The 24,719-nt window shown below is 37.2% G+C and overlaps 1 protein-coding gene across 2 annotated transcripts in view; it reads left to right on the top strand.

Moving 5' to 3' along the window:
- Positions 1-24,719, top strand: part of FER (FER tyrosine kinase) — a 157,254-nt gene that overhangs the window by 25,943 nt on the left and 106,592 nt on the right. For both annotated transcript variants that reach the window (XM_088054103.1, XM_088054104.1), the window contains exons 6-9: positions 11,801-11,984; positions 14,346-14,483; positions 15,327-15,446; positions 21,529-21,651. In XM_088054103.1, the coding sequence (XP_087910229.1) occupies positions 11,801-11,984; positions 14,346-14,483; positions 15,327-15,446; positions 21,529-21,651 (565 nt within the window). The remainder of the gene's footprint in view (positions 1-11,800; positions 11,985-14,345; positions 14,484-15,326; positions 15,447-21,528; positions 21,652-24,719) is intronic.

Here is a 24,719-nt window from a genome sequence, read left to right as displayed (position 1 = left end):
TAAGTCTGTTTTGAAAAACATTGATGCCCATAAAAATGTTTTTCTCCCAAAAGTTGCGGAATTGCTTCTCTCCTGCTGCATCCCAGGCCCTGTTCCTGTTTACAAATGCTTGTACAGTTGATGAGCTGCTACAGTTTATCAGCTGCAGGTCAGCTGAGCTGCTTGATTTTTTTTAAGTCTTGGTATTTCTGAGCTTTTTTTTTTTTTTTTTGGACCAGTTTTCAAACTGGTTCACTGGTGAAGTGAAAATTTAGGGAAGTCTTAAAATTACAATGCTTCATTATTCCAGGGTATTCTTTATTCAGTAAGCTAAGCTTATTCAGATTATGTGCTATTAAGGTGTATTACTTTTGTTAATGTACAAACTGGTTCAGTTTTTCAGGCTTTCAAGAATTATTGAAAAAAGAGAAGAAACACTGCTCACCAGAACAGTGGGAGGACATAACCAAGTATTGAAAATAAGCTGAAGGCCATTTTGTTAAACAAAAAAATGAAAATCTTTTGACACCAGCTCTTGCAAGTAATGTGTTAAAATAGCCCATCCAGCTTCATTTATGTAAAATACTGTTTTAAACAGAGTCTGCTCCTCTGGCAGTCAAGTCTGTAAGACAGTGACTGGCCTTGCCTCTCTGGAGCCATAAGGGACAACTTCTCCTTAGGACATACAATTTTAACATTTTCCTACGGGTTACATGTAAATTTGTGCAGCACCTGCTGGTGCCCAGGAAAGGAATGAAAATCACACTAAGTAGTGTCTGACAAATGTCTCTGTTTTGCAAGAGTAGTGATTTTGAAATGTAGTGACTTTTTCTGCTTTGTTTTGGAATACCAAAGCCACTTTCTGATGAGAGAGTAGGTTTGTTAGAGCTGCTAGTGAAAGAGGTCCAACTGGTTCTTCAGCTTGTGAAGAGAATTGCTCCCCAGTTTTCGGGCTGAGTTATTATTAAAAGTGATATTAAGCTCTGGGCTAAACACACATGGTAGAGGATATTAACTTATAAGGGTAAAGGCTGGCAATGTTTGTACAGTAGAAAGTGATGTTACGATTTTCTGGAATCAGGAAGTATTCTCCAGTGAACTTGAATTTCTCTGTGTGCTACTTTGTTCCAGCAAAGTGAGCAGTCACTTTGATTCAGTGACACCCTTGTGCAGGGTTACAGGTGCTTTCATTTTTTGGTGAAAATACTAGGAGGACTGTTGGAAAACATGATAAGTGTTAAGGACTGAATAGTCATACTGCTTAGTTACAGGTTTTGTTAGTGTTTGGGCAATGGGTGAAGCATGTGGTAGGAATTTTGGAGTATTTTTTAAGTGGAGAAAAGGGAACTGGTTTCTGAAGGAATGCAGGAGCTTCACTGTGGAATACTTTGTGCTGTCCAGATCTGGAGGAAGGTGAAAGTGTCTGAGATTGTGTCCCAGAAGCCGTTCTGGGGAATCCTCTGCTAGCACTGCTTCTGATTGTGCACCAAGGGGAGCAGTGGGACAGTTGCGTTGCAGAGGGAGCACCACTGAGCCTTGGCTGCCACATCCACCTTGGGCTGGGTTGCACTCTGCCTTGATATGGCCACCAGTGTCTGGTGACAGTGGTGACACCAGTTATGGTGAGCCTGATGGCTCAATCAGAAGTGACTATCTAGCCTTTACCCCAGTAAGTCATGCATAGCTGCTCCTTTCTGAACCAGTGATGACCATGGGAATCACAAATGCAGTCTGGTTGGTTTTTTTTTGGGCATGAAGGCTCCAGGTGTCAGGCAGTCTGGTTGATGTTAGTTATTTGCATGATAGTTCTCTGCCCTTTTTCCCCCACTCATTCATTCTTACATTTTTTAATGTATGGTAAGAGATAATAGGCTGAGAGAGGATAAAGTCAGCAAGCTGAACTAGTCCAGTGTCTCTTTTATGAGGCATGCTTCGGTTTTTGGGACTCTGGACAGATTGGATACAACAGTCTCTTCTGGATTAAAAAGCTTTGTTAAAACACTCCACAAAGTATGTGTACTGGGAATGCAGAGCATGTTCCTTTGCAGAACTGGGACATTGGAGTCATAGGGCATGCAATAAAAGACAAAAGCTTATTATATTATTTTTTTAATAGTGGAATGGACACACATGTGAAATGTTCTGGATATGTGATACTGAGAAAAAAACAAGGCAAACATCTTAAAATAGCAGTCCAAAGTAACAGTCTCAGAGTGTACACCACTCTGAGTTTACAGGGCTGTGCTAATCAGTGATGCTGAGTAACAAGGTGATTAGAATGTGGCATGTTGATGTTGCTGCTGTAAAAAAACACATCAAGCCAATATTTGTGCCAGATGGAAAAAACATGGTTTCAGTAAAAAACTCACAAATCTTCTGAAATAATTTAATGAATAATGTATTAAGAATACCAAATGGAGACTGTGGGACAACTGTAAGTATCAAGTGTGATATTTCTGTTACATTTTGAATCTCATTTGGTTAGACCAGTAACTGCTTCCACTTAAGTCTGCTGTTTGCACAATTAATTTCGTTTCTGCAGGTTTGTGCATCTCTATTAAGTGTAGTTCAGTGTGTAGGGGCAGAGGTCTCAAATATTTTCATCCTTGAGTTTTTTGAATTATGCATTACTTTCTGCTATATAAATAAGGAAATAATGATTATATGAAACAATAAGTTACTCAGTTCATTACAGGTTTTATAAAAGGTTGAAATGCATTAATAACATTTAGCATCTGTTTTTGTAGCTAATTTTGGCGTTAGATGTTGAAGTGTGAAATAGTTGCTCGTATATCAGTAAACACTGCAAGTTGGAACAGAGCCAGTGTAGCTTTGGGAGGTTCATACTGAATTTTAACACAACATACTCTTTAGAAAAAATTACAGTTTTTGTGTAAATACATTAATTACAGGTGTTTACTGTAGTCTTATTCCTAGTTCATTCCTAATTCAATATGAAAAACACGTTGAAGTGCTCTTATGTAACATAGTGGACCTGAAATAAGTACTAAAGGAAAAATACATTGATTCTAAGTATTTCATATTGTAATTTCATTTTATGCAGCAGCATAAAAAATATTGCACCAGTTTTCTCTAGGCTTGTGTCCACTGACAACATTGTGATTTAGAGGAACCTAGGAATATGAAGTGTACACCTACCACATTATACCACAATGCTCCTGCTGAAAGAATGTTTTCCCTGCTACTCAGGTGATTTAATACTTCAGAATTGATGTGACTTCTGTGGTACATACTGAAGTTTCACAGCAGCATAAGCTCACATCTGTGATAAATAAGGAAGGTGTTAAGCTTTCATTAAATCAAATTATTGTCCTGTTATTACTTGTAATAGCCAGTTGGTTAGAAATACTCATTAGGTGGCTGGTGCATTCATTCTGAGATGCCTTTAAAATTGTTATTGTACAACTACATTTCCTAGTGGCATGTGTTGCCTGTAGTTGTTGCTGTATTGAGGGAAACTCATAGTAGGATGTTTCTTAAGCTTAGTTTTGACTGAAACTCTCATATTGTTAAGACAAGACAAGTAACACTGGCTGAACTGGTCTGTCTTACAGAGGTCAGCAGGCTGCAGAGATTTAAAATTAATGCTCTACTGTAAGTGTTTCAACAGATATGTACTACCAGTGCTTTTGCTTGGAAGGGTTTGTTGTTTCTTCTGTGTAAAATAAAGCTTCTAGAGCTAGAAACCCCAGGGTGTGCAAAGAGATCATGGTGACTTCGTGTGGAGTGTGGGACCAGCTTGGATATACTGTTTCCTCTTAACACAGACATACAGCCCCAGGATGTGCTCTCCTCACAGGCCAGCAGGCACAGGCCAGAGAATTGGCTAGAGGTGCTTAATAGATCACCCTGACAATATCTGACAGCAGTTCAAAAGATAGAACATTAATTTTTGCTCTGTTTGTGCTATGTTACTTACTTAAGGTTAGGCCAATAGCTTTGGTGAACCAATTCTTAACTCAGAACTTTAGGTGTGGTATTCTGTAAATTTGAACTCTTTAAATATACACAAATAGTTTTGGGGTTTTTTCTTCCCATTAGAAGACTATTTGTTGTTTGCAGTCATTAGTTTGTTAAGTAATATTTGAGAGAAACTTCTTCTCAGAAACTGGTTGAATAGAGATCGAGTAGGTGATTTTATTTGTTTAAGAAGCACATTCGTGTAACAATATTGCAAGACATAAAGGGAAAGAGATCTTTGAGATTGAATGTGAAGATCCTATCTTGTCCCTTTCTGTCTTTGTGATTTTGTACTTGTAAAACCTGTGTTGAGACCATTGTGCTTGCATCTCTTGATTTGCAGAGTGATGGTAAGGCTGGTCACTCACTAAATTTCTGAGTGTGCTTCCAGAGACAGAACTAACAGTCAAAGCTATTCTAGTTTAGTGGCAGCAGTTTGCATAAAAATTGTTTTGTAGATAGGAATATTTAAAAGTCTAAATTGGGAGTGGAGTGGCTGGAGAGCAGCCCTGCAGGCAGGGACCTGGGGTGCTGGTGAACGACAGGCTCCACATCTGTCAGCAGGGTGACAAGTGTCATTCTGGGGTACATCAAATACAACCAGGCAGTCAACAGAGGGATCATCCTCTGCATTTAGTGTTGATGAGGCCTTCCCTGGAGCACTGAGAGCAGTTCTGGGCTTCACACTTTAGGAAGGCACTGGGATGCACCCAGAGGAGCTGGTGGAAGGGCTGGAAGGGCTGTCCTGTGAGGGGCAGATGAGGAGTCTGGGTTTGTCCATTTTGGAGAAAAGGAGGCTGAGGGGTGACCTCACTGCTCTCTGCAGCTTCCTGGGGAGGGGAAGGGGAGAGGGAGATGCTGATCTCTTCTCCCTGGTACCTGGTGACAGGACACATGGGAAGGGCTCACAGCTGTGCCAGAGGATGTTCAGACTTGACATTAGGAGATATTTCTTTATTGAGAGAGTGTTTGAACACTAGAACAGGCCTCCCAGAGAGGTGGTTGATGCCCTGAGTATTTCAGTGTTTAGCTGGCATTTGGACAATGCCCTCCAAAACATGCTTTAGTTTTTTGCTAGCCCAGAATTGATCAGACAGTTTAACTTCATGATTCTTGTAGGTCCCTTCCAACTGGAATCTTCTAGCCTAGCCTAGCCTTAGGAAAGTGAAGCTGGGCTCAGTATGGGAGTCCAAATGCTTCAAAAGTCATGTCACTGGCGTTTTTTTTGGGATCAATAGGAACTATCGTAGAGGAAGTAATTTTCATAATCAGCTAGGGTATTTAGATGTCTCTAGCATTACAGTATGAAATATGGAATTTAAGGAGATAATTTGGATCTGGAAGGTCCTGAAATCAGTTAAACAGATAATATAGAGTAATCAATTACAGAGCAAGTTCTACAACCTGTGTCTTTCTTATTGCACAATGAAAACTTGAGAAATTGAACAAATTATGAGGAAACAGAACTGGAGAAGTTAGAAGCTTGCCTCCAAAGGCAGGGTGCAATGATTTTTTTCTCAAGAACTCACTCTAAGTTGGTAATGTACTCTTCAGTATTGGGAATCAATTAACATTAATATACATAATTACATTGGTTTGAGGTATAAAAGTAGTCCTTTTTTTCCATCATATTTAGGCTTTCAAATTATTTCCTGTAATTTAAGTGCATAGTCCTTACTATAATTCATTTGAGATGAAGACCGTGTTGCAGTCCCGCTAGTATTTGCTTCAGTTTCAGTCTGTGGAGCAGCTGAGTAAAGTTTTATGATTCTCTAATGTAAAAATACTTCATTGTTTTAAAAAAATGTGTTGGTAGAAAAAGAGCTATTTGAAAGCTATGTCCATCTCGTTCATGAGTGTAAAGAATGTGTTCAGTGTGTTCAGTACCATAATGTAAGCAAATAATGTAATGGAGTGTTCTTTTCCAGGCACAGTTAAGTAATGCTCTGTGAAAATGTGTATCTCCAAAGTTGAAATAAATAAGGAAGTGACTATATTGGAGTTTTGTTATTGACAAACAACTGCAAAGACAACAAAATACTCAGAAATTTTCTCTGGTGTTGAAAATGCTGAAAAAATATGTAAATAGAAAGATAAAAGCAGTTCTAGAAAATAACTGAAAAACTGCAGTCATAAACAATGGTAAATGTGTTGTAGATCACTATATGCATTGACAGCTTTATAGTTTAGTGCTGATATTTACAAAACTACAGGTTTCTAAATCAAACTGAAAAAGAAAAGTTTCTTCTGTCTTTAAAATTATTATATGCTCAAGATTGGCATACTTCCTCAGGGGAGGATTGTTGCTTCCTGGGGGGGAAAAAAAAAAAAAAAGGCAAAACCTCTGATTCTGCCTTCCATTTAATTTTTTTCTGAAATCAAATACTGTGATACTTAGTGAGATTTTAATGCAGAAAATTGCAACAACATTGAAGCCAAGCTGCTTAGCTTTCTGTGGGAGCTTGCCTGTTCCCTCCTTAATCCTAACCCATAAGGTCACTCCTTTTCTGTCGCTCCTCATCCATCCTGAGGCAGTGCTCCATGCTCTCCAGGTAGTCTCTCGTGTAAACTCGCTCTCCTTGGCTTCCTGGACTGCTTTTCCCCAGGAGTCAGAGCTCTCCATTGCATAGCTCAAATCCTGCTTCTGTGATCCCAACGATATCCTCGCCTTGCATCTGCACACAGACACCCAACTCACCATGTTTATTCCCCACTCTACATGCAGTAATACACAGGCATGTCATCCCAGCGTGCTGAGGTCCTGCAAAGGATTTGTGGGACTTTTATCACATTGGTGTTTTGTAGGAGCCTTCTTGCCTATCTGTGCACAGCACCTGCTGTTTTGTTTTCTTTGTGATTGATCTCTTCCAATTTTACCATGCCCGTTCCTTAGCAGTCTCCTTCATTGCTCCCTCAGGACTGTGGGACTACACCATCCTGTGTAGTTCCTAGTTTAAAGCCCTTCTGATGAAGTCAGTCATCTTACTGGCAAAAATACTTCTATTCTGCTTAGGAAGGGACTTCCTATCTTTCAAGCAGATGGTGGGCTGCGAAAAAGGATCCCATGGTTGTAGAATCCAGACCCCTGTGGCCAACACTGGTTCTGCTACTACTTAGCAGTCTGTATTGTCAATGTTCTCCTTGTACCATTTCCCTTCACTGGCAGGATTAAGGATGACACAGCCTGGTCCCTTGTGCTTTTCATGTCTGCCCCCAGAGCTCTGTAGCCCCTTTTGGTACTGTCCAGGTTTCCCCTGGCAGTGTCATCGGTGCCTGCATTTCTTGTGACATTGTCTCTGCTGTTTATCCTTGTACTTACCTATACCTATATAGAAATTTGGATGGATTTGCTTTTTGCAGTCCCTGAACTAAAAGAGACATTTATAGGAGTTTCTGGCATACATTCTGATCCTCAGTTTCTGTGGATTGTTAGCCATAGTTTTGTTAATGTACTTAGTTAGTTAGTTAGTTATGTATTTATGTATTTATTTATTTCTTCCTTCTTGTTACTTATGTAGATACTCAGCTTGTCCTTCTGTTTTTCATTTTGTCTGTTTCCACAGCATATTTAACAGGATATGCTGTTTTCTAGCGTATTTAAGGTTTCTCACTGTGTTTCTGTTGGAGGGATGTAACAATATATTATGACATCAGATGTGCCATTGGCTCCTTTTGAAACTAAATTCAATTTATTGTCAAAAGCTGGGCTTGTGTAATATTGTGTCATTGGTGTATCTGCATGCGCTGAAGCCAAAGGTCACGTTTCAATACCAGGAGCTATAAATCTAGGAATTTAGTTTGTCTGTTGTGAACTAAGTCTTTATAATGATCTCTGTTGCCTCTTTTGTGAACACTTTGTCATCACTTTGGTATGGCTGAAGGTCGAGCTGGAAGGAGTTTAAGAGGGTAAAAACCTGAGCTCATTGGCATGATTATTTCTTTTAAAGCCAAAATATGTGTGAAAACTTTCTCTATTTGCAATATTTTTTTCTTAAGGTCAGCTTCCCTGAGGAATTTGGCCTGTACATTGATGCTGATTTAAAAAAAGATGAAGTGAACATTATAAGCTGAAATTTTTCTCAGTTTATTGCCCCATCCAGTATTTTTTCTTCCATTCTAGGTCTAATAAGTGTCTAATAATTATGATTGCAAGAACTTTGGATTAGCAAATCTGCCTTTTAATTGAAAATAGACTAAAACATTCTTTTCCTGGATGGGTGTATTGTACTGTAGGCAGTAAAATCTTAGATGAGTTTCTATTAGAAATTGAAATATTAGACTCCAAAATTATTCAAAAAGAATGCCAGCCTTTTCTTTATAAATATAAAATTTTCATAGCTGAATTTTGCAAGCTTCACAGTGCAGTTTATGGTGTGACATACTGTATACACAGTCAGTTTCTATTAACATTAAACAGTTTTGTCAACAGCTGATGGCAGTAGAATTATAATTAGATCTATTTATAAAATTCATTAATGAGATAAAGAAAATTGGATGTTTTCCTCTGTGCTAATTGACATGTAGAACAACTGTGTATGCTGCCTCACTACATTTTGCTACTTTAAAAAATAAATTGCAATGTGAAAATAATACTGCAACTGTGTTCCCTGAATATGTCCTTTTCCCTTTCATTCCGAACTCTCTTCAGTAACCTTGCAGTACTTCCCCATGTTCCACATGCCTTTCCTTCTCCAGAAAGACCTTATAGTATTTGTTTTACTCTGAAGATGATCAGATTGACTCTCTAGCCTACAGTATTTAGAAAAAAGTCTCTATGATACTTCTGTATGATACTCTGAAATTAGCTGGGGTTTTCTGCTCAGGAGTAATGTGTATACAGGAGGAATTTAGTCCCTAAGGCAGATGCAAAAATGGGATTTTACACATCCTGTTACGTTGTTGTGCTGGTGTCAGATATGCATGTTTGAGGATTTAATTTCTGGGATACTATTCTGATATGCTGGATTATTTTTTCCCCTTATAAATGGTTCTATGCTTCATTTAGAAATAAATAGTATAGGTTTTTGGGGGGAGAAATTTAAAAAATTGGTCTCCTAATGAAACATGAGTTTAGATGGCTTGCCAAAGACAAAACCTCCTGTGTCTGGCTAAAGTTTATGATAGGCTTGTGAATGCTATCTTTCCAAAACAGCTCTACAGAATTTTTTAAAGTAGATTGTTTCATTCATACCTACATGAAAAATTCTTCTCTGGTGACAGCTCTGGAGACACTGTGTTCAGCAGCTGCTGAACACTAAGTTTGTATTTCCCTCAATCTTGCTGTACTGACCCCAAGATCTCATTTCTGTGTGCATTTGCAAACCGGCCAAGTTTTTTTACCCATGTGCATCTCTCAATATTCACTCTATAATTTACCATTGTTCTAATCTGCATCTCTCAAGGTTTCTCTGTTGGTTTTGCATGGCCTGGTTTTTGGTAGCAGCGGGGCCACAGAGGCGATGCCTGTGAGAAGCTGCCAGAAGCTTCCAGCGTGTCTGGCAGAGGCAATCCCTGATGGCTCTGAAGGTGGACATGCTGCTGGCCAAAGCTGGGCCCATTTGAGACGATGGCTAACCTCTGTGATAACTTATTTAAGAAGAAAATCAAACCAAAGTGGGGCGCAGTGCTAATTCCAGCTAAGGAGGAGGAACACGGGAGGGAAACAAGGTGGAGACACCGCGGTCAGTGGGGAAGCAGGGGCAGGAGGTGCTCCAGGCGCTGGAGCCGAGGTTCCCCTGCAGGCCGTGCTGATGAGCATCTCATGAGCAGCAGCCAAAGCGCACCTGCTGCAGCGGGAGCTGCCCCCTCATGAGAAGGTGAACGGACCCCTCGGCCTCACAGGGGAAGGATTCCTCTCCTGGAGCAGCGGAAGAAAATCTCGGTGATGAGCTGACCAAACCACCGTGCCTGGTCTCCCTGCACTGTCCATGGGAAGGAGGGAGGAGTTGGGAGGAAATGGTGTTTTAAGGGTTTATTTTACATCTCATTATCCTCCTCTGATTCTGTGAATAATAAATTCACTTTGTACTTCTAAGTTGAGCTTATTTTGCCATTGGTGCCTTTCTCCCCCTCCTTAACTCATGGAGCCTTCATTACATTTTTCTCTCTCTGCTCAGCTGTGGCAGGGGAGGGTGAATGAGTTCTTAGGTGCCATGCATTTGGGTAGTGTCAAACCACGACAGTTTATTTTCCAGTTCTTCACATTTGATTTCCCTGTTTGCTACTTTGAGACAGCATCTTCATCATCATCGTCTTCATCACCTCATCTGTCAGAGTCCAGCTGATATTCCTGGGACTCTCCATTGAGCGCCAGTTTTGTCCTGTATAAACTAATCATCATATTTCAGCTTAAACTTTCTCAAGTACCTTTGAGGTTTCAAAGCTAAACACCATTCAGTCCTCACAATTTGTTCTCATTTCATTTATTCTCAACAACCTCTTCTTCTGACACCTCAGAAAAGAGATTCATTGACTCTTTCACAAAGTAGTATTTCATCCTGGAAGTCTCTGAAGGTCTAAGGTAGTGATCACAGAAGGGGAAAAAAAAAATTTTCTTGTACCAGCTCCTTTTATATGGTGACTGTTGTTTACTTTTTCTGATAAGCTTGCTGACTCCAGAGGATTTGTTACTGGTCTTCCCTCAGCATTTTTTTAGCATGCCTTTAATGTGGCTCTGTTTTGATTTATTTGAGTTCACAGTCCCTTGTGTATTCCTTATATGACACAGCTTCTTCAAGGTCTGCTTTCAAGCAGCTATTTTGCCACTTAGCTATGAATGCTTACATTTTCCTTTTTCTCAACTGCTTTGTGACGGGTAGTGGATGTTTTTTCCTTACATAAATTATTTTAAGTTTATAAGAAATGCAGTGATTGGAATGAGATTGCTTCAGGTAGCATATGGAGGTAGTTTTGACTGCACTTGATATTTGCAGATATGAGATTAATTTGAAATTATCTTAGTTCCTGAAAAAGTAATGAGATGCTTGGTAAATATCAAGAAGACAGCAAGGAAGTCATTAAAAGCTTATGTGTTTGTTCTGATCATGGCTGAAATAGAGTTGATTTTCTTCACAGTAGCTGTTATGGGGCTGTGTTTTGGATTTGTGGTGGAAACAGTGTTGATAACATATCCCAACATAGCTGTGCAGTTATTGTGATAAGGAATGGAATAGGTGATCTCTTGAAGTACCTTGTAGCTCTGCAGTTCAATCTCAGCTGGTCCTGTCAGCTTGAACTTGAGGACTTCCAGTATCAGTGGTGCAAAGCTGAAGCTGTAGAGTCAAACCTCCTGATCAGGATATCAATATGATAGGGAAATGTTAAGGTGTAGGAGAGAAGCCACCATTTTGAACAGGAGTAACTGTGAGGGTTTAGGTGCTCATATGACTACGTCATTACTTTATTAGGATTATATGTAGCAATAGGAATGCTTGAATACAAAAAATATATTTTAATGAATCTAGTGTAGTAGGACATCTCTTTCTCTTCTAAAAATACATAAAACTGCTAATAAAACTTTGAGGTAGTAATGTGTATGAGATTTCTTTCTTGTTGATAGTTATTTTTATACTTGTTGTTTTCATATACTTTTAGATAAGAAATTCTCACATTTCTGCTCAAAGAAAATAGCAGTTTTCTTACATAGTTTATTAATTAGAAAACCTAGACATTTGACTATACTAATTATCTGAAAGTGGTTGGATTTTACCTTCCTCAGAGAAGTACCTTAAAAATAACTGTAGAAAAAGTGGCAAACTTGTCATTTATCTACCAGGTGTGTCATCTATAGGTCTGTATACTTTTAAATCACCATGTGCATTTTTGTTTTGTTTTCTCTCAGGAAAGGAGACAGAGAAAGCCAAAGATCGGTGTGAAAAAGCTACAATGAAACTTCATATGTTGCACAACCAGTATGTGTTGGCACTGAAAGGAGCACAATTACATCAGCACCAATATTATGATACTACACTTCCTCTGTTACTTGATTCACTACAGAAGATGCAAGAAGAAATGATTAAAGCCCTGTAAGATGTATTCTTACATATTTCTAACTAGTACAATTTTCTATGTGTAGTATTCTAATTAATTTATAGAAATAGTTGAAAATAAGAAACTGTGATTAGTTATTTACGTATCAGGGGATAACAGTTGAAAAAAGTCTATCTAAATAATGCAGATGGTAGTTCTGAGTGTTTATTTAAGCCTATCAACAAGACACCATCTTAAAAATACTTACAGATTGACCGCGGTGTTTATATTTGATTTTTCCTTCAGTTTGTTGCCTCTCAGGTAGTCACTAATATGAAATTTCACCAGCAAGAAATATGGTTTAAAATGCCTTGAAATGTCTTGAAAGTGATTGTGGAGGAGGGCCAAGCCACTTGCATAGTTAATGATATGGGTGAGAAGTTTAATAGGATTGTGTTAACTTGATCTCACTGTAAGGAGTCTTCCCTTAAAAATACTACTCTTTCCTAAAAGACCATTTTTACATCGTTACAGAGTATGTGCAAAGTGATGATATCTGAGAACAGATATTGAGGACTTCTAGCCCTCTTTTCTGGTGTGTAACCACCATTCTGCCTCTTTGTCTTAGCTTAAAAAGGAAGGGTCGTTACTTTTTTTGTAAGTGTTCTTCATTTAGGTGTGAAACATTCTACTTTAATTCATTTTCTTGCCTATTCTGAAGTCCGTGTTTGTCTTGATTTCAGTGCACAGGAAGTGAGGGAGAGCTGGAGATTCCACATTTTACATGGTCCAGGCGTCATTAGCTTCCCTATGCAGTATCATTTTAATTTTTTTCATTCAGGTGCTGGTATTGAAATGAACATTTGTAGTGCTCCCTGTACAGTCCTTTTAATTTTGTTTGTAAGGTCACAGGAAAAGGCTACAGTTAAATGTGTGTGCTCTAATTAAGGTGATTCTTTTAGAATCATGAGATACAGTAATTAACTGAAGAAATTTATGATGGAACAAGAACTTATTGAAACCACTCATCTTTGCTCTGCCTGGAGATTTTACACAACCTGTAAAAAATATTTTTGGCACTACACAGACATTTTTGTGAGTTCTGAATGTATTGTAAAATAACTATATTATAATAAATATAACACATAGAGAGATGCTGATTTCAGTTGTAGTGCTTAGTGTGACAACCTCTGTGAAACAAAACTTCCTCAATAACCCTAATTTTGTGGGTCAATTAGTTTTTTAAACTTGAATAAGTGTAGATTAATATTGCTAATTCTTTCTCCTTTTTTTTTTTGGACATTGTAATTGATATAGATTATCTTTCTCTTGGATATGGCATTGCTGTAGTTGATGGTTAGCTATTTTTTCATCACAATCCATGAATTATTTTCTGGAACATATTCACACATGATATTCTCAGAAAAGACAAGATTTAATGCCTTCTCTTGTCTGTTTTCTGCTCAGAACAAATGCACTGAAGAAATCCTATTGCACCATTCTTTTTTACGGAGCAAACATAACTTGAGATCTTTTCCAGGAAAAATGTATTTATACTTTTTTCTCTGCATATTTGGCTAGCCAGAATTCATCAGTGTTTTTTGAACAGCCACCATGCTTCAGATCCTGGCAAGCTAGCAAATTTATCAGAGATAAAAATTAAATAGGAAATAATAATGAAGATACATTTTGAAGGAAAACTAAAAATTAAGGAGAATAGAAGGGTGTTCCAAGTATGTGTCACTGGATGCTATTAAGATTAGTGTCACAGTACTGCCTCTTCCTCTGCCATTGACTTTTCATTTGGTTTTTCCCACTCTTGGAAGCAGGTAAAGACAAGCTTGGGTGGCTTGTGCTTTCTCACTGCAACTTCTTGGTTAATTTTCTCTCCTCTTGTAAATGTATGCCTATTTGTGATTTATCCCTATTTTTGTCTGAATGACAAATAATATGCATAAAAAAAGGTTAAAGCAATACGGAAAACTGATGTTAAAAAGAAATGCATACATTTCTGTAAATTGTTTTGCTTTATGCCAGAATATATTTTGTCATGAGACATGAAAATCTTCAGTGTAGGTTATAATAAGTGTGGCAAGTCCTTTGTGAAGACAAGCATCATTACTGAATGCTATACATACCCTTTCCTTGTAATCTCTCCAGGTTTTTGTTTAGTTATGCTGTATGTTGGTGCACTGAAATCAACAGATGGAGCTGAAGAGACTGTAGCCAGCCTAAGTCTGTAGAGGGAAAGCCTCAGATGATGCACTGTTTCTTTGAATAATATATTCTTATTTTTCCCTTTTTAGCCTGTTGTAACAAGAGTTTGTAGAAACAGCAAATTGAAAATTTGAAGCATCTTCAATGCCATCTATGCCTTCAGTGCCATGTTATACACTAGAATTTTTTTTCCTCTCTAGAAAAGGGATCTTGGATGAGTATAGTGAGATCACCAGTCTTGTAACAGAAGAGATTGTGAATGTCCACAAAGAGATCCAGACCTCGGTGGAACAGATAGACCCTAACTCTGAGTATAATGACTTCATAGATACTCACAGGTAAGCATTTTCATCTCATGTTTCTTCTTGAGAAAACCTTGCATTAAACTACAACTGCTTAAGTGTTCAGAGGAATTTGCTTCTGTTTGGTTCCTTTTCTATTATTACGTGTAAAACTTCATCCTGATTTGAAAATTGTTCTATTTTGCACATACAGAAAGCTGGCCAAACAGTCTGTTTGGCTGGCTCTAGAAAAACAAATTTCCAGTTACATGAGAAGAGCCATAACTTTGGCACTGACAGCAGACTACACATTACAGTCTAGACTCAATGTGAGCCAATTTACTGTTTACTTGGATGCAATTTGCATTCTGGGCTAAACCTGTTCTACTTTAAAGTCAACTCTAGGTACCTTTGTACTCTGCAGTTATTGCAGGTTGAGACTTCAGAGCAGATAATGCAAGAAAGTTCTTACTTAAAAAGTGTATTTCCCATTTATGGAACTGTTACTCTGTTTTAGTGTATAAAGAAATCTCTCTAAGACTTCTTGCATTATCTTGTTGTTATGTGTGAACTGATGGTCGTCACATTCAGGTTTCTGATGGAAGCAGGTAAGAGTCACCCATTCACACAGGTAGTCTTTGAGAACCTTTATTGGGCTATGAACTTGATTCAAAGAATTGTAGTGTGTTTTATTATCTTGTGAAATTTTAGAACTATGTTTTTTTTCACAGGAAAAAGAATATGTATCCAACTGGTATCTATCTTTTTATTTAATATATAATTTTAACTATAATCTAGCTAATAAAATACTTCAAAATCTAATGTTTTGCTCTACAATCTACTCTCATGTATCTTTATACATGTTGATTTTGAAATTATAACAATTGCTTACTAAATTAGGTCATCAGAAGTTGTTGAACAAGAAATAGAGTTTGATACATCTTTACTAGAAGAAAATGAAAACCTTCAAGCTAATGAGATCATGTGGAATAATTTAACAGCAGAAAGTCTGCAAGTCATGTAAGTCTTTTTATAAATCTTTTATCCTTCGGAAATGCTGTTCTGTGTTGCACCCGTGCTCTCTCAGATCCTTACATGGCTGTGTCTCCACTTTTAAGGTCTAATTTCTAAGTGTAGTGTTTCGAGGCTACAGACTCTTCCCCAGGCTGGTTGTACTGTTCTTTGCACAAAATCTGTCTCCTTAGTCTACTCAAAAACTTGCCATTATTTTTAATGTGTATTATTCTCTGTGCCAGTTAATAAAATGCCAAAATATGCCATGAGTCCCCCTTGGGAATGTGCTGGTTCATTTTCCTAAAAGTGTTTCCACATTCACTATCCTAGGAAAAGCAGCAAAATACTTTGATGAAATCACTGAGTAGAGTTACGTAGTCAGTGATTTAAATCACCGTAGAAAATTTTCATAAATAAATTTATTTCTCTTGTTTTTTGAGTGTTTACTTTTGTTTTCTGAAGGAGATTGTTATTCATTATTGTAACCTTTAGAATACATTAACTTAGTAATTCATATGTAGCTGTTCTATAGCGTCTCACAGAGCTTTTAGCTATTCAGGGTGACAAACGACCTCTCTATGTGTTTTGTTAATATATTGCCTAGTTAAATATTTTCAATATTTTTACCAAGTTCACCTTTAATCATTTGTTATGGGGAATGAATTGAATGCTGAGATTATTATGTGTGTACATTATGAGCCTCAACTTTTGACATAAAATGGTCCTGTGTGGTCACTTGTGAGATTGCAACTGTTAATCATGCATTAAAAATGGAAATTTCACAATTTCATTGGTTGGTGATGCTTTTGCTGTGTCTAGTGTATTTCAATTCATGTTTGACTTATTTGAAGTATTTTCCCCTTAGAAAGTATAACTGATGCAAATAAGATATCAATTATATATTGTATGAATTTTTACATTTGGTTTTCTTTTTTTTTTCTTAATTTCATTTGCTTAATCAAACTATGATCCTGATTTCTTGTCAGTTTTTCTGAAAGCCAAAATGAGAGTGAAGTATTCCAAATCTAAACATACTGCAGTGTCTTCTGCAGGTTACTCTAATTGCTGTGCTTTCTCAACATGACAGAAACTCTGGATTTTATCAGTGCCTTTTTAAGGCTGTTAATCATCATCTTTTTTTTTTTTTTCCCTGTATAATTTGATTACTTTTTGTGAATCTGTTCCATTGATAAGTATTGAAATACATTTTTTATATGAAGTATCTGCCTCCTTAGTCATGAAGCACCTGTATCTTATAAAAGGAACCCATGATAATTAATTCCCCCCCCAATTCCTTTAAACATGTTTCTCTTTTTAATATATTCTACATCATTACTATATTGATATTATTCCTGCCTAAACTCTGTAGGTATTGTCCATCTTGCTGTATTTCAGCACAGTAACAAGAAACAGATAGATACTGAGACTCCCTTTTTAATAGAACATTAAAATTTTTCAAAGATTCTGCCTTCCATAGCTTTAAAAGAAAAATTCTTGTTTGGCTTGCCTTTTTTATTGAACTGTTTAGAAATAAGCAGCATATCTAAATAAAAAAGATGAATTGTTCCTTTTCTAATAAACATATCTGATGAAAGATATATTTTTGTTATAAATGTATGTCTATATATTACCTACATATATACAATTTTAGTACAATTTTCATTGTGTTCTGTTGCAAATCTTACATTCATCCACTTGAAATGGTTTTGCAAATTTGGGTGAGATATTCTATGGTGTGGCATTGTTTTTGGAAGAGGAATCAGGCATCTCTTTTAAGTGTTGCTGTTTTTAAGGTCTATACTTTCTGGTAGAGATTTAGGATTCTGACAAAAACAGTTAAACCATATTAGGTCAGACCAAAGACACACACTCAACTTTCTTCATTACCATGTTAGACAGCAGGGAAAAGTCTTGAGGGGAGAACAGAACCAGGATGATCATGCTATGCTGTTTCTTCAGCCTCCCATAATCTTCACCTCTGAAATATTTTGAGATATCTTTAATGGCCATGGAGGTAGTTTATAATATCCTTGGAAGTACTTTTCTTCCATGATCTTTTTCAGTCAGGTTCTGTGTGTAAAAGTATCTGTCATCCTTTGGTCGAGGAATTCCAGAAATGAACTTCCTATTTTGTGAACCTGCTGCTTTTTTCATTTTATGGCTCTTAAGCTTTTGTTTTGGAAGAGAAGAGGAACAATCTGTTCCTTTCTGCCTATAATAATGTAGATTTCTGTTCAACTTCTGCTCTCTGATGTCTTTTTTAAAGCAATCTTTTAGCTTTAGTCTGTCTTTTCACAGCGCTTTCACATTCTTTATCCATCTGGCTGTCTTTATTTGAATGTTTTCAAGGTTACTATATTGGTTTTGAGAAGAATGACTAGAATTTCACACATAATCCAGATTCACAGTTCAGAGGGAGACCTTCCAAGGTTTCCTTACTCTTGTTCTTACTCTGCTTTGGTTTTAACAAATCCTAGAGTGTTACATGTCGCTGTGGGTTGGAGACAGAAATCATGAGTCCTTTTCAACATCAGACAAGCAGTTTGTTTTATTGTTCAGAACCTACTTATACAGTCAGTTCTGAACTCCCAGGTCTAGAGGATTCATTGGTTGAGGTTTCAGCACCACCCAGCTCTCTGACCAGTGATATGTCTGTTTTCTGGATTGAACATGACTGGCTGAGGTCCCTGCCTGGGTCTGAATCCAACCCATCCCTGCCTCATCCAGGGACTTGTTTTACTTCTAGGTTGGTTGAGTTTGGGGGTCTGATATGGCCAAATTTATTTGGTACCTATAAGCTAGCTGCCATGGTGACACTGGAGAAGCATTCCATTTGATTTTCTGACTCCAGCAGCTCATCAAGCCAGTGTTTTTGGGGAATCATCTACTGTATCTCCAAGATTTCATTTCTGAGTGATAATGGTTAATTTAGAACCATGCTTCATTCTCTACCTAAATAAAGTTTTAGATTATTGTTTCCCCACTGTATATTTGCCTATTTCCATGTGTATTGAAATGACAGCACAGGTATAGAGTATCATAAGGTCCAGAATAATCCTTCTTTATTCTTCACATTCATAGCCTTCCTCCTACCTCAAATAACATTATATGATCAGCATTCTTTGTCACTTTTCAAACTGTCCTTTTGTTTGTATTATTATGAACATATTAGGCAGTGCAGATTATTTATGAAGCTCCACTGTCCCCTGGGACTGTAAAAATTGTTTATCATTATCCTGTTTGTCCTTTTGCTTTTTAATGCAGGTGAGAACCCTTCCTTTTTGTTACAGCACTCTGTAACTGTCTTTACTCAGATATTGTTAACTGTGTTTTAGATATGTTGTTACAGTCTTGCCTTAAAGCCACTGCAGCCAAAAAAAAAAACCCACAGGTACTTCTGTCAACTGTGTATGACTAGATATTTGCAAGTAGGAGAAATGTACTACATCATTTATCCATAGTTGATGGCTTCTAAAGTCAGCTCTGTACATGATGAAACAATAAAAATTTGACTTTTGATATTCAGTGGCTTTGGAGCTTTAAAATGCTACATTATGTTTCTGCAGAGGAGAACTACCTTCAGTATCTACCAAATAAAATAAGTGCACATAGTGGATTTATTTCTCAAATGTTTAAAACAATTCAAATACATATATTGATTTATAATCAATAATACTTGGTTGAATCAGCTGTTTTATCGAGTATGCAATGGAGAAAGGACAGCTTTGCACACATAACTGTTTAACAATTTTAGCAACATATATTTTAAGGGAGCATGATGAGGAAATTGGTTTTTACATTTTAAGATAAACTTACATTTATGAATAACATTTTGATAAAGGGAGGTAGTTAAAAGTCAGTGTTGACTAGATAACCTTTCTAAGGAATGAGCTATGCTGTCTCCTGATAAATATTCATAGATGTCACTGTATAATACTGAGAAATTCTGAAAAGTGTAGCACAATAAAAGTTTATGCTTTGAAGAGATACGCATTAAAAGCTGAGAGGAGACAACCAGAATAAGCTAAAGGTAGATCAGTGAGAACAGTAATATCCTTATATTCTTCTGAAATATAATTTCTCTAAGATCAAGCATTTATTTTAATTGATAGTTGCAGCAGAACAGAACTACCAGGTAGGAGTATTGTGTGATTTTTAAAATGTTATAATGATTAACTGTGAAGCCATAGAAACCCTTTTGTAAACTGATTGTATCCAGAAGACAAATACGACACCACAGGAAAATTCCTTTGGCAAGCTACAGCCAAGATGATACAAGACAGATGCAGAATTGTCAGCTCTAGCCAGTTTGAATGAAAGTTATTGTTTAAACAAAGAATAGATGTTGAGTGCAAGGAGGCAAGTGCTTTTGGTGTACATGGTAGCTTTTTTCTCTTTTCTCTAAGATAAATAAAAAAATGTCCTGAAGTATCTCAGGAGTTTCAGGAAGAACTACATCAACTTAATGTTTTAATCTGATGCTGCAATGTAAAATATAAAATCTAATATTTTTGAAGTGGTGAAATAATGAAGATGTATCTGAATGTATATACTCATTCCTTCTAGTGACAAAGTCTTATCAATTTGGTTTTAATTTCATGACTATTGAAGCTTGATCATTAGATAAAACATCTGCTACCTGCAAATCAGTTGTTAAGCAAATATAATGTTGATTAAAATTTTGTTTAGAAAGCTGATTAAAAAACGTTACTTTTTTTAAAATTACTTTCTTTAGCAAGGTATTAAAATAAAATAGTTAATTAGTAATAAGTTGGAGGCCCAGTATAAGAAAACATAGGGAAGTTTAGCATAGAGATTTTGACAACCTAAAACTTACAAAAATGAATATGAGAAGTGTAGCTGTGAGGATGTTACTTTGAGGGAAATGTTTAAAGTATATATCTTATCTCAAAATAAACACACGTCGAAGGTTTGTCTTTTAGGAAATAAATTTTGATCATTAACTTTGTGGGTTTTTTTAGTAATTGTAGTCTCCTAGAATAAAATGCATGACTGAGTACAGGTCATATATAATCAACATTGTATAAAATATATTGGGAGAAGAGGACTGATACAGTGTTTAGAATCAAATAATTCAGTTTGGTATATATGGATGTGTGGAATGTGCGTCCTAGATGTTTAGCCAACTGGGTGTGCCACTTCCTGGTCTGGAATGGTTTTGGGCTGTGGATCTGTGATAATTACTACATATATTTTGCTTGTGTTCCACTCTTCAGTAATTTTATTGAAATTGGGCTTGAAAATACAGGGAAATAAAGTGAGTTGAAGATGCATAGATACATGAAAAAAATGAAACAAGAGGTACATGTTTACTTATTTTTAAGAGATTGTTCTTACTTAAAAATTTCTTGATTGATATGCATTTTAGAAGTTGTCATTATGTAAGCCATTTACATGCATTGTTCAGAATGCAAATGTTGGTGTACATTCATGGATTTTTTTTGTTATTGGAATATTTACCAGGATAATTATGAAGTGTCAGTAATGGTTTTAAAGTGTAATACCCCTTCTCTGTTAGTATTGAGTGGTTTTGTACAGTTTATCTTTACTTTGAGTTAGCCATTACCAGAGATTGTAACCTAAAAAGGATAATTTTGGAGAAAAGATACAATCACTATTACAATAGAAAATAATTATTTGTACTTTTGCTATTTCTAGAAGTAAATACAACACAACTACTGATTCTGTGTATTTATTTAACACATGCTTTATGAGTTGGAAGGCTTTTGTCTTTCTTAAAGCATCTATAAATTAGCAATATATTAGGAAGACATTAATTCTTGGAATTTATCACATATTCTGGAAAAAATACTTTCTTGTAGGAAAACCTGCAGGCAGGAGATGATTCTGTAACCTTGTACAGAGGCACCTATAGAATCTCTAATAATGCAGATTAACAATGTAAAGGTCTAGCTGCACAAAAGAAGAAAAAAACTATAATCAAGCACTGAGTAACATAATCTAAAAAATAGATTCTCTTTTACATTTTCAGGAAAAAGATTACAATGTTCCCAGATATATACAGTTCATGTATTTACAGCTTGGGTTTCTGAAATCTGTTTTACAGGTTAAAAACAGTAATAGAAGAACTGATGCAGACACAGCAAACCCTTTTGAGCAAAGAGGAACTTGTTTTGGAACTAGAGAAAAAAATAGAAGAGTCATCTAAGACATGTGAAAAGAAATCTGAGTGAGTTGAAATTAAATTTAAAAATACAATAATTTGAGGGGGAAAAATGTCTATGCAATTCCTGAAACTTGAGTAGGAGATAACCTTGGTTAATTTTGTTCTGTTTTTTTATTTAGCATTTACTGTGAAAAACAACTGTAAGTTAGTTTCTCGCCTCTAAAATAACTCTTGCCCACTGCAGACCTCTCCTGGTCTTTATGATGCTTGTATCCCCAGTCACCTTGTTTATGTGACATATTAAGTTCTGCACCTCTAAGACCGGCTCTGAGAGTGAAGGGGGGAAGAAGAAGCCGCAGTTTGTGTTCAGAAAGAGCCCTCACTGTCCCCCCTCCTGCTCCTGGGCTGTGGTGTCTGCAGCATGGACAGACAGTGGGACAGAGCTCTCCTCTGCTCTTCGTTAGCTTTTAGCTTGCTGAGGCAGGGAAGTTCCCTGGACTGTTTTTTTTTCCCTTTTTCCTTGGATGTGTTCAAACCTGCTCTGGACTGAACACCCAGCCAAACCCCGGGAGCTCACGCCTGTGGCCCACCGGGGCCTGGGCCTCGGCACTTTCCAGCACTGAAGGGACTGATAAGAACCTGAGTGAGCCCAGCTACACCCCATGGAAAGGGCTTTTCTGCATTTGCCATCTCTTCAAACAGCGAGAGGTTTTACTGTTGAATATTATTCAGTTTCTGTTAAATAAACAGTTTTTTCCAGTTTTCTCCAAGGAAATCTTTTCCCGAACCAGATGGGGAAGGGGCTGCTTGAATTTGCTTTCTGGAGGGACCCCATTCAGAGGTGTTCTCCCAGATTTGCCCTAAATCAGGATAAATATAATTATTGGCACCCAATGTTGGGCAGGGCTTAGGCTCGGCAAGGTGTGAACAGCCACAGCCCCCTGTGGCCTCCGGTCCCCCACCCAGCCACCGCTGGGGCCCCGCCCGACCCTGACAGGCCGCGCAGGCCGCAGCGCAGCGCGGCTGGCTGGCCCCACCAGAGCTCAGTTACCTTTCTAGGCTGGAAGAAAGAGAGTTTTCCTGGGCTTGCCAGTTTTTAAAATGTGGAATTCACAGAGGTGGACCCGGTTTCTAAATGGTTTAAATAGGGTGTCAGTTCTCAGAGCTAGCCAGCTAGTTTTTCCCAGGCACAAAGAAAGCTCTCAGCAGCTTCTCTCGGGAAAATAATTTCCAGGGGTGGTTTTTTCCTCCTTACTAAATATCAGTCAATGCGAAACCAGCACAAGACCCCAACTCACTGAAGAATTTCCATGCTTTAATATAATTGTCATAGTTTGGAATGGCTCAAGAGTTGGACCTTTAATTAATTCAATTCAGCTTGGTCAAAGAAGATGAGTGAGTTCAGTTGCCTTTCTGTTTGACAGAATTCCTTGTGTAGGTGTAATTCTGTGAAAGACTTTCAGAGTCATGTCGAAAACTCTTTCTTATGCAGTAATATGTTTGCAACTTGTCAGGTGAAGTTCATTCTTCTTTATACTTCCTTTACAAAAGTGTAAACGTAAAGAATGTAAATCTCATACCCTGTGGTACTGCACAGTAAATACAGAGATTAATGAGTGCTTTAGTGCACCATAAATAAAACATTATCATAAAGAATCATTCTTGGGCAACATCTTTAGGTTTTTCTTCTACCTCTGGTTATAAAAAATATTCACATACTCTTCTAAACTGATGTCAGGACAACAGATAAGGAAACCTTTTGTCTGTAGTGATATTTTTCTGATTCTTGTTGCAATCAATCTTAATCTTACTAATTCGGTCATAAATATTCATTTACAATACTGGTAGTGAATTGGAATGCAAGTCATTCACGTAATTCTTCATTCACTGAAGAACTCTTGATGCTCTTTGTTGACGGAACCTTGTCACATGAAACATTATATAGTATTCACATCCAAAACTTTATTTATGTGTCTGATATCAATGTTTCAATTAGATATTTTGTGCCCTTACTTTGGTGAAGTTCACATGTGCTTACAGTGTGTTTTCCAAAGTTTGGTTCTTGACCTGTCTTCTTTGCTGTGTGCTTAGAGGATCAACTATGTTTGAACTAGTTGAGTTTTTGATGGGGTGTTGTTTGGTTTTCTTCCCCTCAATATTGTTTTGTTACCAGTTATCACTCCCTGAAAATAGTTTAGACCATGGCTGTATTTCTTACAGTGTGAAGGCTTCTCTGACTGATCCTTTAGCAGATGTTTATGGTGTTAATGAGATGATTTCAATTAAATTTCAGCAGTACCTGTTTGTCTAATTAAAAGGCAGGGAGTCTGGCTTAGATATCCAGTTGTACAGTGAAGGCTTTCCTGAACTCATCCTTGTTCTAATTGTCATTGGTCATACCTACCTCCAACAAACTCCCTTTACACCTTTTAGCTGCAGTGCAGAGTGATCAATATGTTTCAGCATGTACTTACTGTCCCCAGGATATGTTGTCCAACTGTTGCATTGCATTTAATTATGGCTGCATAAGGTCATACCTTATGGCAGAGTCTTGGTACTTTTATCTTGGCACTAATATTCCATCTTCAAATGATGATGTTACCTTCAACACAGAAAACATTTGTATTTTGTTCAAATATGTATATGTGAAGATATATATCTGTCCTTCCAACAGGATAGCATATTCAATATTTGAGTTTTGATTTAGTTCACCTTTTTGCCACCTTCTCATATGTTGTCCTCATCTGCAGGGATCCTTCACACAAGATCTCACTCTGTGAAGTTGGTAGTAGCTATTGCTAGCAACAAGAACTTTGCTAGGTTGCAGTCATGCAAGCCACAGGCAAATAATTTTATAGATTCTAATTCCTCATGCCTGACTGAAGTGGCAAGCATTGAAAGTTGGATTTGGGAAACCTAATCAGATTGTAATCCATTTTTCCACAGTTCAGAAAGAGATTAACTTGTGGGTGACTTTTCACTAGCAGAATATGTCTTGTTATTGCTGTTCCTTGATTGGTTGAAACCATTCTGTGTTTGGGGATGTCACTCCAGCCAGTGTGTATTCACCAAAGCCTTGCTGATGGTTGAAGCCTGTTATGTTCACATGGTGATGTCCTTTTTCTCTCATA

This window comes from Pseudopodoces humilis, chromosome 4 (genome assembly GCF_049639895.1).
Source record: "Pseudopodoces humilis isolate 2021_Gansu_Grassland_sample_001 chromosome 4, ASM4963989v1, whole genome shotgun sequence".
Classification (NCBI taxonomy): domain Eukaryota; kingdom Metazoa; phylum Chordata; class Aves; order Passeriformes; family Paridae; genus Pseudopodoces; species Pseudopodoces humilis.
Note: the sequence above shows the minus strand (reverse complement) of the source record. Positions and strands in the feature narration are given on the sequence as shown.